Below are 15702 nucleotides of genomic sequence, written 5' to 3' on the forward strand. Positions count from 1 at the left end.
CAGGAGTTCTCCGACTGTGTCTAGCAGGTAAATTAGCTTGTAGGCCGATGGATCCTCGGGTGGCTAACCCGGCTTCGGTAGCATCTAACATCTTCCGCTCCCGGAAATCGGCGAAGTTTTCTTTCGTATATGTACTTCTGCAAACGTAGTACGAAACTTCCCGGATTTGCCAGTTTGGGGATACCATCTAGCCCTGGAGCCTTATTAGTTTTTTAAGTTTTTTGCAGCCGTGACCTGTTCATGATTAGCGACACGGGCTTCACCATACTTCACATCTGCGTTTCAGCAAAGCTTCTACATGCAAGCTGCCTGGCAGACCCTAATTTATTTTTTGGCGGTAGCTCTTGTCGAGCACAACAGAAGTCTACGCTTTTCTTTTTCGGCATTTTGCGGGCTTTTTGCATCATCCTACTTGCTCGAAGATAATTGTGACGGATCGTTTCATTTCACCAGTAAACTGGACGGCAGACATGTCGTTCCTGTACTTTTCTCGGCATGGTTGCATCGCAGGCTCGAGGCAATATGGCAAACCAGCTCTTCTGGGCTCAGGTTTACCAGATTGTACTCAAATCTAATTGTTTCCACTAACATCGCCTGTTTGTAAGCTGGACATTTCTGACCGCCAGTAACGTTTCTCTATATCCATCATCCCTACAGATTAGGCATTTCGGTGGCTTCTCCGCATCATCTACAAAGTTTTGATCTAACTGGACCTTGCAAGTCCGTGCCAGATGCCCAAACTTGCCGATTCGCAATACTTTGTCCGCAGCATGTACCGGATGGTTTATTTTAGCGACCTGCGTACCGGACGGCTTTGAAGTCGATGAATAGATGATGTGTGGGCACGTTGTATTCGCGGTATTTCTGCAGTACTTGGCGAATGGCAAACATCTGGTTCATGGTGGAGCGTTCACCCATAAAACCCGCCTGGTACTGCCCCACGAACTCCCTTGCACTTGGTGCTATTCGACGGCATAAAATTCGGGAGAGTACCTTGTAGGCGGCGTTCAGCAATGTGATTGCGCGGTAGTTGCTACAATCCAGCTTATCGCCCTTTTTGTAGATGGGACACACGACACCTTCCATCCACTCCTGTGGTAAAACTTCCTCCTCCCAAATCTTAGTAATGACCCAGTGCAGCGCTCTAGCCAGTGCCTCACCACCGTGTTTAAATAGCTCTCCTGGTAGTTGGTTAACCCCAGGGGCTTTGTTGTTCTTCAGCCGGCCAATCTCCTCCTGGATTTCCTAGAGATCCGGAGCCGGTAAAATTATGTCCTGCGCGCGTTCTCCCAGGTCCATCACCATACCGCCTTCGTCTGCCACATCGCCATTCAGGTGTTCTTCGTAGTGCTGCCGCCACCTTTGGATCACCTCACGCTCGTTCGTAAGAAGGTTCCCGTTTATGTCCTTACACATATCAGGCTGTGGCACGTGGCCCTTACGTGAACGGTTTAACTTCTCATAGAACTTTCGTGTGTTATTAGCGCGGTACAGTTGCTCCGTCTCTTCACGGTCTCGATCTTCCTGCTGGCGCTTTTTCCTCCGGAAAATCGAGTTTTGTCTGTTCCGCGCCCGTTTATATCGTGCCTCGTTCGCCCTCGTGTGGTGTTGCAGCAATCTCGCCCATGCTGCATTCTTCTCTTCTACTAACTGCTCACATTCGCCGTCATACCAGTCGTTTCTCTGATCCGGGGGCACCGTGCCAAGTGCAGCGGTTGCGGTGCTACCAATGGCGGATCGAATATCTCTCTAGCCATCTTCAAGAGACGCTGCGCCTAGCTGCTCTTCCGTTGGGAGTGCCACTTCCAGCTGCTGCGCGTATTCTTGGGCTAGTCTACCGTCTTGTAGCCGCCCAATGTTAAGCCGCGGCGTCCGACTTCGACGCGTGTTGTACACCGTCGAGAGCTTTGAGCGCAGGCATACTGCAACGAGGTGGTAAGTGGTCGGATTCAATATTTGGACTGCGGTAAGTTCGGACGTTCGTGATGTCGGAGAAGAATTTACCGTCGATTAGAACGTGGTCGATTTGGTTTTCCGTTTCTTGGTTAGGTGATCTTCATGTGGCCTTGTGGATATTTTTGCGGGGAAAGAAGGTGCTCCGGACTACCATTCCGCGGGAGGCTGCGAAGCTTATGCATCGTTGGCCGTTGTCATTCGATACGGTGTGCAGACTATCCGGTCCGATGACCGGTCTATACATTTCCTCCCTTCCTACCTGTGCGTGACGATTTTGACGGCCCGCAGTGGGCATCCATCGTATGTTTGCTCCAGCTGTGCGTAGAACTCTTCTTTCTCGTCGTCGGGTCTCCCTTCGTGTGGGCAGCGCACGTTGATGATGCTATAGTTGAAGAAACGGCCTTTAATCCTCAGCTTGCACATCCTTGCGTTGATTGGCTGCCACCCAATCACGCGTTGGCGTATCCTACCCAGCACTATAAAGCCGGTTCCCAGCTCGTTGGTGGTGCCACAGCTTTGGTAGAAGGTAGCCGCTCGATGCCCGCTTTTCCACACTTTCTGTCTTGTCCAGCAAATCTCCTGCAGCGCCACGACGTCGAAGTTGCGGGGATGTAATTCATCGTAGATCATCCTGTCGCAACCTGCGAAACCTAGCGACTTGCAGTTCTATGTTCCAAGCTTCCAATCGTGATCCTTTATTCGTCGCCTAGGTGTTTGCCGATTATATCGAGTCGCATTATCTCTTATATTGTTCGTAATTATTGGTTTTCCAGGCGGCTTATTAGGCCTGCGCAAACCTCCTGTCTCGTCGGAGGGCCGTCGTGTAAGGGCTGTTTAGCGTCCCACCTGACACCAGGACTTGGGCTTGTGCGCGGCACACGGTCGCTTTGGATAAAAAGCCCTACTTTCGGATACAGCAGCTTTTTATAGGAATTTAACAGGGCCCACTGTCAAACCCCAGCACATCCTAGGCAAGCCCCACAACTCGCAGATGGCCTGGGGAGGGATCGTCAAGACCTTGGACATAGTCCCTGCTGCCCACCAAAAACATGTCGTAAGGTTGGCAATTATTGTTGATATGTATCACACCAAGGCGAAGTGTAACGATTGTATAGAGAACCATCATCACTGCTAAGTGGATTGATCTGGATTTCATTATACTCATTGATAATAAATTGGATTTTTAGTCTTTATTAACCTCAATGTATTTTTACCGACTTAACAATTACCAGTTAAGCGAAGGTAAAGGAATTGAATCTTAGACGACGCTGCCGCAAACCGATCATGAAGCCCGATTTGTGTTCTAAATTATTTAACTTTACAGAAAAGTTCTCATGTTGTTATATCAATGAACGCGAATAAATGAATAGTGAACTAATCTGTGAAAAATAAAATTCTAATTCGTAATTTTTTTTCTAGATGAGTTGGTGATATGATATAAACTAAAACGAATATGTTGGAATCTTTATTAAGTGTATGCTTAAGTACAGACCTGCACACATTAATCAGCTACTATGTACTTACATCATAATATTTTTGGTACAACATGAAACAATGTAATGAACAAACCTTTCCATTATGTACCACTTTGTGCATTTCAGTCGCACCAGCCATTCGTTCTAGCGGCGCGGCTCTGGAATAAGCAAGTGGAAAATGTTTACCCTTGGTAGTTCTTATGTATTTGACGCATTTTAAGTGTCTTTTTTCGTCGCGTTGATGTGTCGTTATGATTGAAGCTCTGTGAGCGGTTGAAACATAAATGAAGGGAGGAAAAGGGCAAAACGCATTAAGGTTCCCCCAAACACACGCGACGCGATTCTATCGCTTGGCGACTGCGATTTTATCGCCGTTGGTATGGAAACGTTTATAGAATATTGCCTGCAGCGACTCAACGATAGAATCGCGGCGACTAGTTGTCGCCGCCGCTGCGATGAAAATGCTTAGGTCTGGGGGAGGCTTTAGTGTGATTATTTTACAAAAATGCCTTAATACCCAGAATAGTCACATAGCTAGCTTGCTGCATGACGTTTACATTTGGATACTTTAGTCCCGCGCTTAATGCTTCCAAAAGGCATTTTACTCTTTGAGGGAAATACTAAACAAGATCATGGATCGGCATTTTCAATATTTTCTTTAGGTTGCGTTTAAATGTCTTCCGGATCTGCCATACGACTAATCATTGGCATCGTTGTTATAAGTGCTGCAGTTTATTAACGCATGGTGCGTTTTGTATAATTCTCTTACGTTAGAACGAGCGTACCCGGTAGCGGTAGCTACATGGCTTACATATGTGGTTCTTGCGACGACCATTCATTGGTATGCTTGCAACGTTCTTTGTATATATACAATATAATTAACTATTTTAAGCTAGTACACTGGAACGCAAACACACATAAAACTTACCATTTAATTCTCTCACGTTAGTTTATTGGGAAGTTTTGTATGTGGATACAATGGGGATGTCATTTATTCATGTGTGATGAACCTCTGATTTTGTTCTACGGAACATACATTACCAATCATAGTTGTCTCGGATAAACTTAGTTGTACAAGAAAGGTAAAATAATATAAACCCTGAATAATTTTTCTAGGAATGGAAAGGATAATAAGCCGTTATTTCCATCAACGACCTTCATTATTTGGTCGCATTACAACCAAAGGTCATGATATTTTGAACTACACATTATATGATGAGCAAATCGAATAAGGAGTACCGCCATACATACAGACAGACATCACTTTAATATGTTGATCTGAGTCGATTGATGTGCCTATAAAAAAAAATATTGAATGACAATATAACTTACGCCGTGTACTTCTGCAACGATTACTTTGTGTTTATCAATCATGTTTTAATCTGCAGTCACACCTCGATTTAATTTTATCACATTATGTTTTATTTTCCCTTTCATTTTCTGGTGAATAATCAAACATGCAGAAAAATAAATTAGCAGATTTTGTTTGGAGAGTAAGAACATGGGTTAACAACCCCTACTTATAGTATGAACGTTGTAATTAATTTAATTAATTTTTTACATGAATTTATTATATAGCAATCCGTTAGATTAGATTTTTGTGGATCCCAAGTCGCACACAGATGTTTTTATTTCTATTTTTTAGCCTATTCAAGTCATGTCTGAGGTACTAAACGACAACGAACGAACCCAGATGCGGAGAGCAGAAGCGTTGATGTATTTTCCGCCCAAGCTTGGTAGTGTTTTCAGCGTGACGTGTTGTTTTCCCCATTCACATGTCGTCCATTCATAACGATTTCCTAAAATCCACAAATACGCATGACGCTGAGAGCCATCGTGCGCGCGGCAGAGAGAGAGAGAAAATGGAAAATGCACCATATAGCACCGCGCGCACCGAAGGAGCAGAGAACGGAGGAATCCAATCAAAACATAAAATTCACGGTACTTGGTCTTTGGTCCTAAACTCTCGTTGCCTGACTGATGAGGGTATGTGTTATGGGTTCAGTTAAGCTCAATCTCTATGCATTATTTGTCATAGGTATATTAGTCGGATAGTAGATGTTTCCATTGAGCAAAGGTTAGTTCGATTTTCGATACGATGTAAGCTGTAAAACTAGGAATATTAATAATAATATTCTAAAGATGGCTAAAATCCTGTACGCATATAGAGCTACGAAAAAAGCTCGTTGACAGTTGAGACAGTAAAGTGACATACCTTAAGGTCTGTCTATTTTTCAATTATTGTTGAATTTCCCTCTCTTACTAACTCAACATGACACAGCAGACCCGACAAAGTTCGCCAGTTAATCGATTGAAACTCACCCGACAGTCGCTAAAAATTGTCGTAAAACAACCTGTGCACTACAACCCCCGGTGATTAGGTTCCGAGAGCACGGTCCCGGACGTCGCTAATTATCGTACGCTGGGCCGAACCTGAACCAAATGTTAGTAGCTTCCTTTTAGTCCTCGCCCGGTGAATCGGAATGGTACGTGAAGCCGGATCCTAAGGGAAAGTGCTCGTACTAGCTCGAGGGAACGGTATTCCGGACGCCCTTGAGGATCGAAAGTCTTCCGTCCAGCCGTCATTTCCTCCGCACCTTTAATTCGACCATTTTGCGCACTAGCTCACACCGCCATCTTGTAGAGCAGCAATCGCTCGCTGGCAAGCCGCCGGTAACTCGACGCACCGATCATCCCGTCGGAAAATCATCCGTTTTTTGGCACCCCGTCGGAAAGTATTCGGCTTCGGCACTCTGCTGAAAAGCCATTCGTCTTCGGCACGCCGCTGGAACTCCGTGGAAACGTGGAAATAATATAATCATGGCCATGAATAGTTTCCCAGCCCCAGGTTGAGCCTAAGCCCATTCTAGTTATCGTCCAACCCGAACGAACTCAATTATGCAATAAATTATTGAATTGAATTAGAAGATCTGGGTACCATTTGATTTTATTTTCAGCCATTCCGTTTAAGAACACACTGTGCACCTACGTTCTCAGGTCATTTCGTTGGTAGATTGGTTTTTGGCTTCTATTTGTTATCTGCGGTAAGTGAGTATTGGGTTAAACGAGCTTAAGCGAGTACGAGGGGCAATAAAAGATAAGTAGAGCGAGTTTGGGCGAGCGAGTTCTATCGCTCCTTGTTGCTACCAAACAATCTCAACAACACAATCATTCCTGCGATCTTTCCGATCTCAAACTAATCTGACAACAATGGCAACAGCTCTCCCCTCAGCTAATACTAAATCCATCATCCGCTATCATCCACCACCATTATATTGAGCAAACCGAAATGCCGAAGGTGGTTCGACTTCGCCCAGAATTTGATTGGAGAAAAATCTGACGCACTCTTCATTCCCGTAGCTTTTCTTTAATAGAGAAAAGTAACCTTTATCTCATAGTAAATGAAAAGAAACCATATCGCAAGCTTCTACACACTATCGGAAGGGCGGATAACGAATATTGCCAGTCTTTCAATGAACTGAGACCAATGCTGGACAGGACCAGACGAACTCAACGAATTAGAATTTTAAAGTTCAGTTCAATCAAAGATAATTGCCTATTTCCGGGGATTAAACCACCCTTGGACGTTAATTTACAATGTTATGAAAACTCATATGTGAATATGTACGTTATGTGGAAGATATTGATTTGGAAAATGTATTGGAGGTAACCACTTTCCCTTCGATGGGACTCGAACCCATGACCCTACAGTACGCTAGACTGGTGCTTTAACCAACTAAGCTACGAAGGACCTCCGTCGGCCTTCGCAACCTAGAGGCTACTGAACGAGCTTGAGATTCCCTAATTGGACGCATAGTCAAATCACTCGCAATCCATTTCTCAAGCCAATTTTAAAGTTGTTTGTTAACTCCATTTGCTTTACTAACAATTCAAATTATATTATTGATGTAAATGCAGTTGAATTCCATCTGAACTGTGAAATAAGTTAAGTTTTTAAACACACTGACAAATAAACAAAATTATAAAAAACAAAATTTGATTTGTTGGAGGGTAATATAGACTGCCCCGAACTTCTACAAGAGAATAATGTTAATGTCCCACCTCGCACGCTCCGTAATCCGCCAACATATAGTGTGCCGTATCATGGAACCAGCTACGGTCAGTGCTTAAGAGCATACAACGATGTAAGCTGTTTGCATGTCCTTGGTATGTCGAAGGAGATTTTTAAATTTATAATTAAATATGTGGAATAAGAATTGTCTGAACGGTTTTGCTTCATATCGAAGACAAATACATACTTGTTGTTATGCCAGCTCATTACATCAAGTCAGTTTATCTGGTTTTGATCAATACATCTAAACGAATCTCGTTGGCTCCTTCTACAACATGAATCGTGTATAGCAATATAACTTTGATCCACACAAACTTCACGATTCGATTTAGCTTGATGACGGAAAGGACACAAATTTGCATGGTGCTAATTCCACTTGCATCACTCATCACTATCCCTGTTACCCTTCCACTTGAGATTATATGTTTTTTTTTAAACTAATTTTATTTGCTAATTATCTAATACATACATTCATACAACACCGCACGAGGGCGAACGAGGCACGATATAAACAGGCGCGGAACAGACAAAACTCGATTTTCCGGAGGAAAAAGCGTCAGCAAGAAGATCGAGACCGTGAAGAGACGGAGCAACTGTACCGCGCTAATAACACACGAAAGTTCTATGAGAAGTTGAACCGTTCACGTAAGGGCCACGTGCCACAGCCTGATATGTGTAAGGACATAAACGGGAACCTTCTTACGAACGAGCGTGAGGTGATCCAAAGGTGGCGGCAGCACTACGAAGAGCACCTGAATGGCGATGTGTCAGACGAAGGTGGCGGTATGGTGATGGACCTGGGAGAACGCGCACAGGACATAATTCTACCGTCTCCGGACCTCCAAGAAATCCAGGAGGAGATTGGCCGGCTGAAGAACAACAAAGCCCCTGGGGTTGACCAACTATCAGGAGAGCTATTTAAACACGGTGGTGAGGCACTGGCTAGAGCGCTGCACTGGGTCGTTACCAAGATTTGGGAGGAGGAAGTTTTGCCGCAGGAGTGGATGGAAGGTGTCGTGAGTCCCATCTACAAAAAGGGTGATAAGCTGGATTGTAGCAACTACCGCGCAATCACATTGCTGAACGCCGCCTACAAGGTACTCTCCCAAATTTTATGCCGTCGACTAACACCAATTGCAAGAGAGTTCGTGGGGCAGTACCAGGCGGGATTTATGGGTGAACGCTCCACCACAGACCAGGTGTTCGCCATACGTCAGGTATTGAAGAAATGCCGCGAATACATCGTGCCCACACATCATCTATTCATCGACTTCAAAGCCGCATATGATACAATCGATCGGGACCAGCTATGGCAGCTAATGCACGAAAACGGATTTCCGGATAAACTGATACAGTTGATCAAGGCGACGATGGATCGGGTGATGTGCGTAGTTCGAGTTTCAGGGGCATTCTCGAGTCCCTTTGAAACCCGTAGAGGGTTACGGCAAGGTGATGGTCTTTCGTGTCTGCTATTCAACATCGCTTTGGAGGGAGTAATACGAAGATCAGGGATTGACACGAGTGGTACGATTTTCACGAAGTCCGTCCAGTTATTTGGTTTCGCCGACGACATTGATATCATGGCACGTAACTTTGAGAGGATGGAGGAAGCCTACATCAGACTGAAAAGCGAAGCTAAACGGATTGGACTAGTCATCAACACGTCGAAGACGAAGTACATGATAGGAAGAGGCTCAAGAGAGGTCAATGTGAGCCACCCACCACGAGTTTCTATCGGTGGTGACGAAATCGAGGTGGTCGAAGAATTCGTGTACTTGGGCTCACTGGCGACCGCCGATAACGATACCAGCAGAGAAATTCGGAGACGCATAGTGGCTGGAAATCGTACGTACTTTGGACTCCGCAAGAAAGTGTTGCGTACCATCTATGGTGGGGTGCAGATGGCGGACGGTACGTGGAGGAGGCGAATGAACCACGAGTTGCATCAGCTGTTGGGAGAACCATCCATCGTTCACACCACGAAAATCGGAAGACTGCGGTGGGCCGGGCACGTAGCCAGAATGTCGGACAGTAATCCGGTGAAAATGGTTCTCGACAACGATCCGACGGGAACAAGAAGGCGAGGTGCACAGCGGGCAAGGTGGATCGATCAGGTGGAGGACGACTTGCGGACCCTCCGCAGACTGCGTGGTTGGCGAAGTGCAGCCATGGACCGAGCTGAATGGAGAAGTCTTTTATGTGCAGCACAGGCCACTCCGGCCTTAGTCTGATGATAAAATAGATAAGCTGGATTGTAGCAACTACCGCGCAATCACATTGCTGAACGCCGCCTACAAGGTACTCTCCAAAGTTTTATGCCGTCGACTAGCACCAATTGCAAGGGAGTTCGTGGGGCAGCACCAGGCGGGTTTTATGGGCGAACGCTCCACCACGGACCAGGTGTTCGCCATTCGCCAAGTACTGCAGAAGTGCCGCGAATACAACGTGCCCACACATCATCTATTCATCGACTTCAAAGCCGCATATGATACAATCGATCGGGACCAGCTATGGCAGCTAATGCACGAACACGGATTTCCGGATAAACTGACACGGTTGATCAAAGCGACGATGGATCGGGTGATGTGTGTAGTTCGAGTTTCAGGGACATTCTCGAGTCCTTTCGAAACCCACAGAGGGTTACGGCAAGGTGATGGTCTTTCGTGTCTGCTATTCAACATCGCTTTGGAAGGGGTAATACGAAGAGCAAGGACTAACACGAGTGGTACAATTTTCAATAAGTCCGTCCAGCTATTTGGCTTCGCCGACGACATAGATATTATGGCACGTAACTTTCAGAAGATGGAGGAAGCCTACATCAGACTGAAGAGGGAAGCCAAGCGGATCGTACTAGTCATCAACACGTCGAAGACGAAATACATGATAGGAAGAATTTGTGTACTTGGGCTCACTGGTGACTGCCGAAAATGATACCAGCAGAGAAATTCGGAGACGTATAGTGGCTGGAAATCGTACATACTTTGGACTCCGCAAGACGCTCCGATCGAAAAGAGTTCGCCGCCGTACCAAACTGACAATCTACAAAACGCTCATTAGACCGGTAGTCCTCTACGGACACGAGACCTGGACGATGCTCGTGGAGGACCAACGCGCACTCGGAGTTTTCGAAAGGAAAGTGCTGCGTACCATCTATGGTGGGGTGCAGATGGCGGACGGTACGTGGAGGAGGCGAATGAACCACGAGTTGCATCAGCTGCTGGGAGAACCATCCATCGTTCACACCGCGAAAATCGGACGACTGCGGTGGACCGGGCACGTGACTGCTGTTTTTTCCCAATTTTTTTCAATTCAAATAAACTAAAAGAATTGGGAATTATTTTGATTGTGAAGCAACTTGTACTATGGAGTGTAGAAAGTGATACTACAGTGATTCGTTTGATATATTGTCTATGCGAGTCATCGCTGGAACGTCGCTCAACCAGCGAGCGCTTTCCAGTTTGGTGCTGCAGCGACGCATTGAAATTGCCTGCGTCGCTAGACCAGCGACCAGCGACGTAGCTGAGACAAGTTCATACATGTTCTTGATTTGATCTACATCGACAATATTAAGCACGGCGTTATGGCCGAAGTTATTTTACGGATGAAGCTGTTGCGAGGAGAATGTGCAAGGGTTTCGGAAGAAGACGTTAAAGGAAATAGCATTCACGAGAATGAAGTCTTATGAGATGCAGGATCACGGTGAGCTCTTTCCAATTTGTTTACTAGTAAATGTATAATGAATAAAACTAAATGCGCGCTGAATTCAAAATATATTACATAAATTTTGAATCCGAAGTTTGATTATGTTACCTTTATCCATTTGATAAACGGTAGCATAACCAGGCAGGGCTTACTGTTAGTGATAGTGACCTCGGAGTGGACTTGAAATACCAGGCACTCTGAAATGGGTCACTGGAGCTGCAGTAGAGGTAGCACTTTCTAACTCCCGGATTAAATCTGACTGTTTTAACAGACAGCTTTCTTCCATAACATCACTGCCAGACAGTGTGGGTTAGTTTGTACACACACACACACACACACTGCGGTGGACCGGGCACGTAGCCAGAATGTCGGACAATAACCCGGTGAAAATTGTTCTCGACAACGATCCGACGGGCACAGGAAGGCGAGGTGCGCAGCGGGCAAAGTGGATCGATCAGGTGGAAGATGACTTGCGGACCCTCCGTAGACTGCGTGGTTGGCGACGTGTAGCCATGGACCGAGCCGAATGGAGAAGACTCTTATATACCGCACAGGCCACTTCGGCCTTAGTCTGAATAAAAAATAAATAATAACATTCATCTTTTAGACTAGGTGTTCCGTGTTTTCTTAACACTATCATCCTTATTTGCTATGTTACATTTTTAGTTATTATTAATATATTTCAATTGCCTCTGGTAGTTAGGATATTTCCTCTGGTTGAATTGAACCATGTAGGAATTACAATGTTTTCAACTTAAACTAAACTTAACCTAATTTATACTAAGGGTACAAGGAGCTAATCGTTACAATAGAAGATTGCAACGATTTTTATCTTAAATTGGAAATTATTTTGTTGGACATTTGTTGCAATGTTTCAATATTAGAAATTCTATGAAGTTCATTGGTACTATACCACGAAGGCAACTTCAGAATCATTTTCAAAATTTTATTTGAATCCTTTGGAGTGCCTTCTTTCTGGTATTGCAGCAACTAGTGCATATTGGTACAGCATACAACGTGGATTATGATAGCCTTTAGTCGCATCTTTCCACATCTGTCCATAGTCCAGATGTCCAGATGGTTAACGCGTCAGTCGAGATGCACTAACTGTGGAGGATCCAGGTTCAACACCCGCCATCGGCCTATTTTTTTTAAGTATCTGAGGATGTCGAAAAATATAGCATTATATTTCTCGATGGGAGTGTAAAAATAGATTCAATGTAGACCAGGGATTGCAGAAATCGCTCTCAATAGATAACGAACAACGATAAAAGAGAGGCAAAAACCTCTTCGGATCATAACAAGCCATGAAAACAAAACTATCGCACTTGTATACAAGTTGAAAAAAAAAACTGATTCGGATAAGCGGCCCTCACCGAGAAGGTTTGATAAAACGCGTTGTTCTCGCTCATTTTATTTATGGCAAACTGAACGCGAAAGTAATGCAAGTCTGCAATAACCAATAACGGTAGCCATACTGGAACAGATACAGCGTTTTCGGGGTTTTAATGATTAACACAACAGACGATGTGGTTGCCGCTGATGACTACGTATCGCTTCCGAAGAATTTCCCCTCAGGCAACGCTGTAGCCGCATAATATTTTCTCCTGAATAGCCACAACTGACGGTAGCCTCTGGAATGAGCAATTGACAAACTACTAAATTGTTTGAAGCATATTTTTGCAAACTGCGCCGAGAAGTCTGAGTTCTTCTATACTTTGGAGCATTCTATTAGAACATTAAACATTCACCTAAAATTACTCATACTCACTCATCCCAATTTATAAATCAACATATTCCCAGATTACAATAGAATTCAGAGGTTTCTATACAGAATTTCCAATGAAAGTTCTATCCAGTGACCATCACGTTACCACTTTGTTCATATTCCACTATCACACCACCCCCATTACATGAATTTGTGTTTGCTTCATCAGTCGAGGAGGAGAAATTATCTTTCAGTAATATTGGATCTCCTTAGCGGAAGAATCGGCGTATTGCAGTCAAAATAGCGTGTGGTTTTTTTAAATAACTTTAGGGGCCGTCCACAAAGTACGTCACGCCTCTAGGGGGGAGGGGGGTTGTGTGCAGCGTGACGATCCATACAAATTTTTTAGAGGTTTATTACAAAAAACGTGACGAAGGGGGGAGGGGGGGTTGAAATCGCTTTTTTTGCGTGACGTACTTTATGGATCTTCCCTTAATTATAAACTAAAACTATAAGTTTTGAACAAATTAATGATTAGAGTAAATAAAAAAACATGAATTTGTAAATATATTTACTCGAACTTTCGTTGTGCGAGATATACGTGCTTTTTTCGTAAATCACTTGAATTTTTGAGAAAAGAATCATTGTCAACATACTCATTCAACATATCACATACCCTTACTGGCTGATGGCGGTTTGGTCGTTGTCGTGGCCAACTACAGCGCAGTGAACATCCCGCCCGCCTGCGCAGACTACTACTCAATTCTGTGATCATTCAAAGTCTGGTAATACACAACGAACGTGCTTGCTGCTGGCTGTTGGAGAGTGCCCTCTTCTATCCGATCGGATGTTGAGCATATGCAGCCGCAATACAAAGCGAACGGTACGGCACGCACGGTCTCGAGACTTTGCCCAGGCGGTTCGGTGGATGTATGGTTCACTCTGTTCGCTCTAACGATATCCAGAAATGTGTATATTCTTCGGTCGGAACCATGCGGGATAAGACGGTCGGTCGGTACAATTTAGAGATAATTCGTTAAAATGTGCTTCTTTATTCAACTCAAGTGACACAGCGATTGAATGTTTTAATGCTGCGGCTAATGTGGTTTATTCCAGCGAGTGGACACGAGTGATTCGGATGGCGTCATGACGCAATACACTACTTTTTCAAATGTGATATGTGCAAGCCAAATGCGGAATTAGTGCAAAAGCGATATATTACGATGTGCAAAGTGATTAAAAGTGTGTCATATATATCCGGATGATGAAAAATTAAAGCGAATGCTAACAGTGTACCCGTGTGAAGTATTGAGGAATAGCCGTGCGTGTGCCATAATTAATTTATTGCTTAATGGTTGTTTACCCAATCATCCCACGTTCAGCTTCTGTGCATGATGTATTCAGGTATGTATTTGATTTGCCGTCACTTATAATCCGCTGAGTAGATAATTGAGTGTTTATTCTTTATCTGCAATTTTCTTAAGTGTCTACTTCATACTGAACCTTAACTTCTTTCATGTTCTGTTCGCAAATTCTACAATCGTTGTAAGTAATTCGAGATCATCTCATTCAGACAGTATATTCATTTGGCATAGAGCTGGGAAAAGCCCTTTTGCGCTACCCACAAGTTTTAGCTTTCTCAAATAGGCACATATTTAATAATTGTTAAAATGCTTTTGAAGTTTATTCAATTTTTTATATGGTTTAGGGTTGTTACAATGAAAATCTCTTAGTTTCAAAACTGTATTCACCCTTAGTATTCACTAATATGAACAAACTAATTATTTGACATATTGTGCACAATCAGGGGTGACTAAAGCGTTCCGATTTCTCAATGCTTGTCGAATCAATTTGACAGTTTTTCGCAATAGTCACTATTTTGGAAGTAACCTTAGGACACAGTTGACCAAATTAAAATATTTTAAACACTTACAAAAACATTACGAAGTACCTAACTATGGTAAATCAATTGCCGTTTAAGAGGAATTAATATCGTAGCTCAAGCACATCGGGGATATTTCAGATTAATTTGTTTTTTAGCTGAAAGTTAAATCATCTGCACTTTTAGTACCATCCCATCTTTCAATCAAGACATAGACTTGTTTCAATAAATGTGGGAAATGTGATTTTGAATTCCCTGTTATTAGAAATGTTAATTAATTTCAAAAGCAAACCTTGTTTTGGAAATAAAAACAAAAAAGGCTTGCTAGAATAACATAATACCCATATGAAAGAAACCAAAATGTAAAAAATAGACCGGTGCTGCTTGTTTCTCTACACAATTAAAACTCGTCAAAGATGCTGCACACATGTTGGTATTTACGTTCTGTTTAGGTAAACTCAACGCGAGCAACGTACAGAATGAGTAGCAACGTTTGCAGCACAAGCAACAACTGATTGGTTTCATATTGAATAAATCGTATGGGGTGCTATCTAAAAATGGAACTATTGTCTACGCTTGGAACATTAACCGTAAATGTTAAATCATCAGAGTGGTACCGTTTTGATTCATATTATGAACACTTAAGGACATTTTTCACTTGGAGGTATTTATAGCACATGAGAATTTTGATATATCAATAGTTTCATTGCGTAGCGCAAGAATGAAACTTTCATATAAGCTTTCAATAATCATATTTTATTGATTGTAAATATCAATACTGAGTGGTTTTATTCTGCCATACTTTGTATCAAATGCCGAACACGAATAGTAAAAATTGTCTTAAATTCTTGTCACTTTGAGTCAAATTCCGAACACCACTTTAAATGCACTTAAATGCAAAATTTCT

General features: G+C 43.4%; 1 protein-coding gene across 1 annotated transcript in view; it reads left to right on the top strand.

The window, feature by feature from the left end:
• The first annotated feature begins 13677 nt into the window (after positions 1–13677).
• Positions 13678–15702, top strand: part of LOC134205246 (uncharacterized) — a 58489-nt gene continuing 56464 nt past the window's right edge. The window contains exon 1 of the mRNA XM_062680327.1: positions 13678–14317. Coding sequence (XP_062536311.1) covers positions 14305–14317 — 13 coding nt within the window. The 5' untranslated portion in view covers positions 13678–14304. The remainder of the gene's footprint in view (positions 14318–15702) is intronic.

The sequence above is a fragment of the Armigeres subalbatus genome, chromosome 1 (assembly GCF_024139115.2).
Source record: "Armigeres subalbatus isolate Guangzhou_Male chromosome 1, GZ_Asu_2, whole genome shotgun sequence".
NCBI classification, from domain to species: domain Eukaryota; kingdom Metazoa; phylum Arthropoda; class Insecta; order Diptera; family Culicidae; genus Armigeres; species Armigeres subalbatus.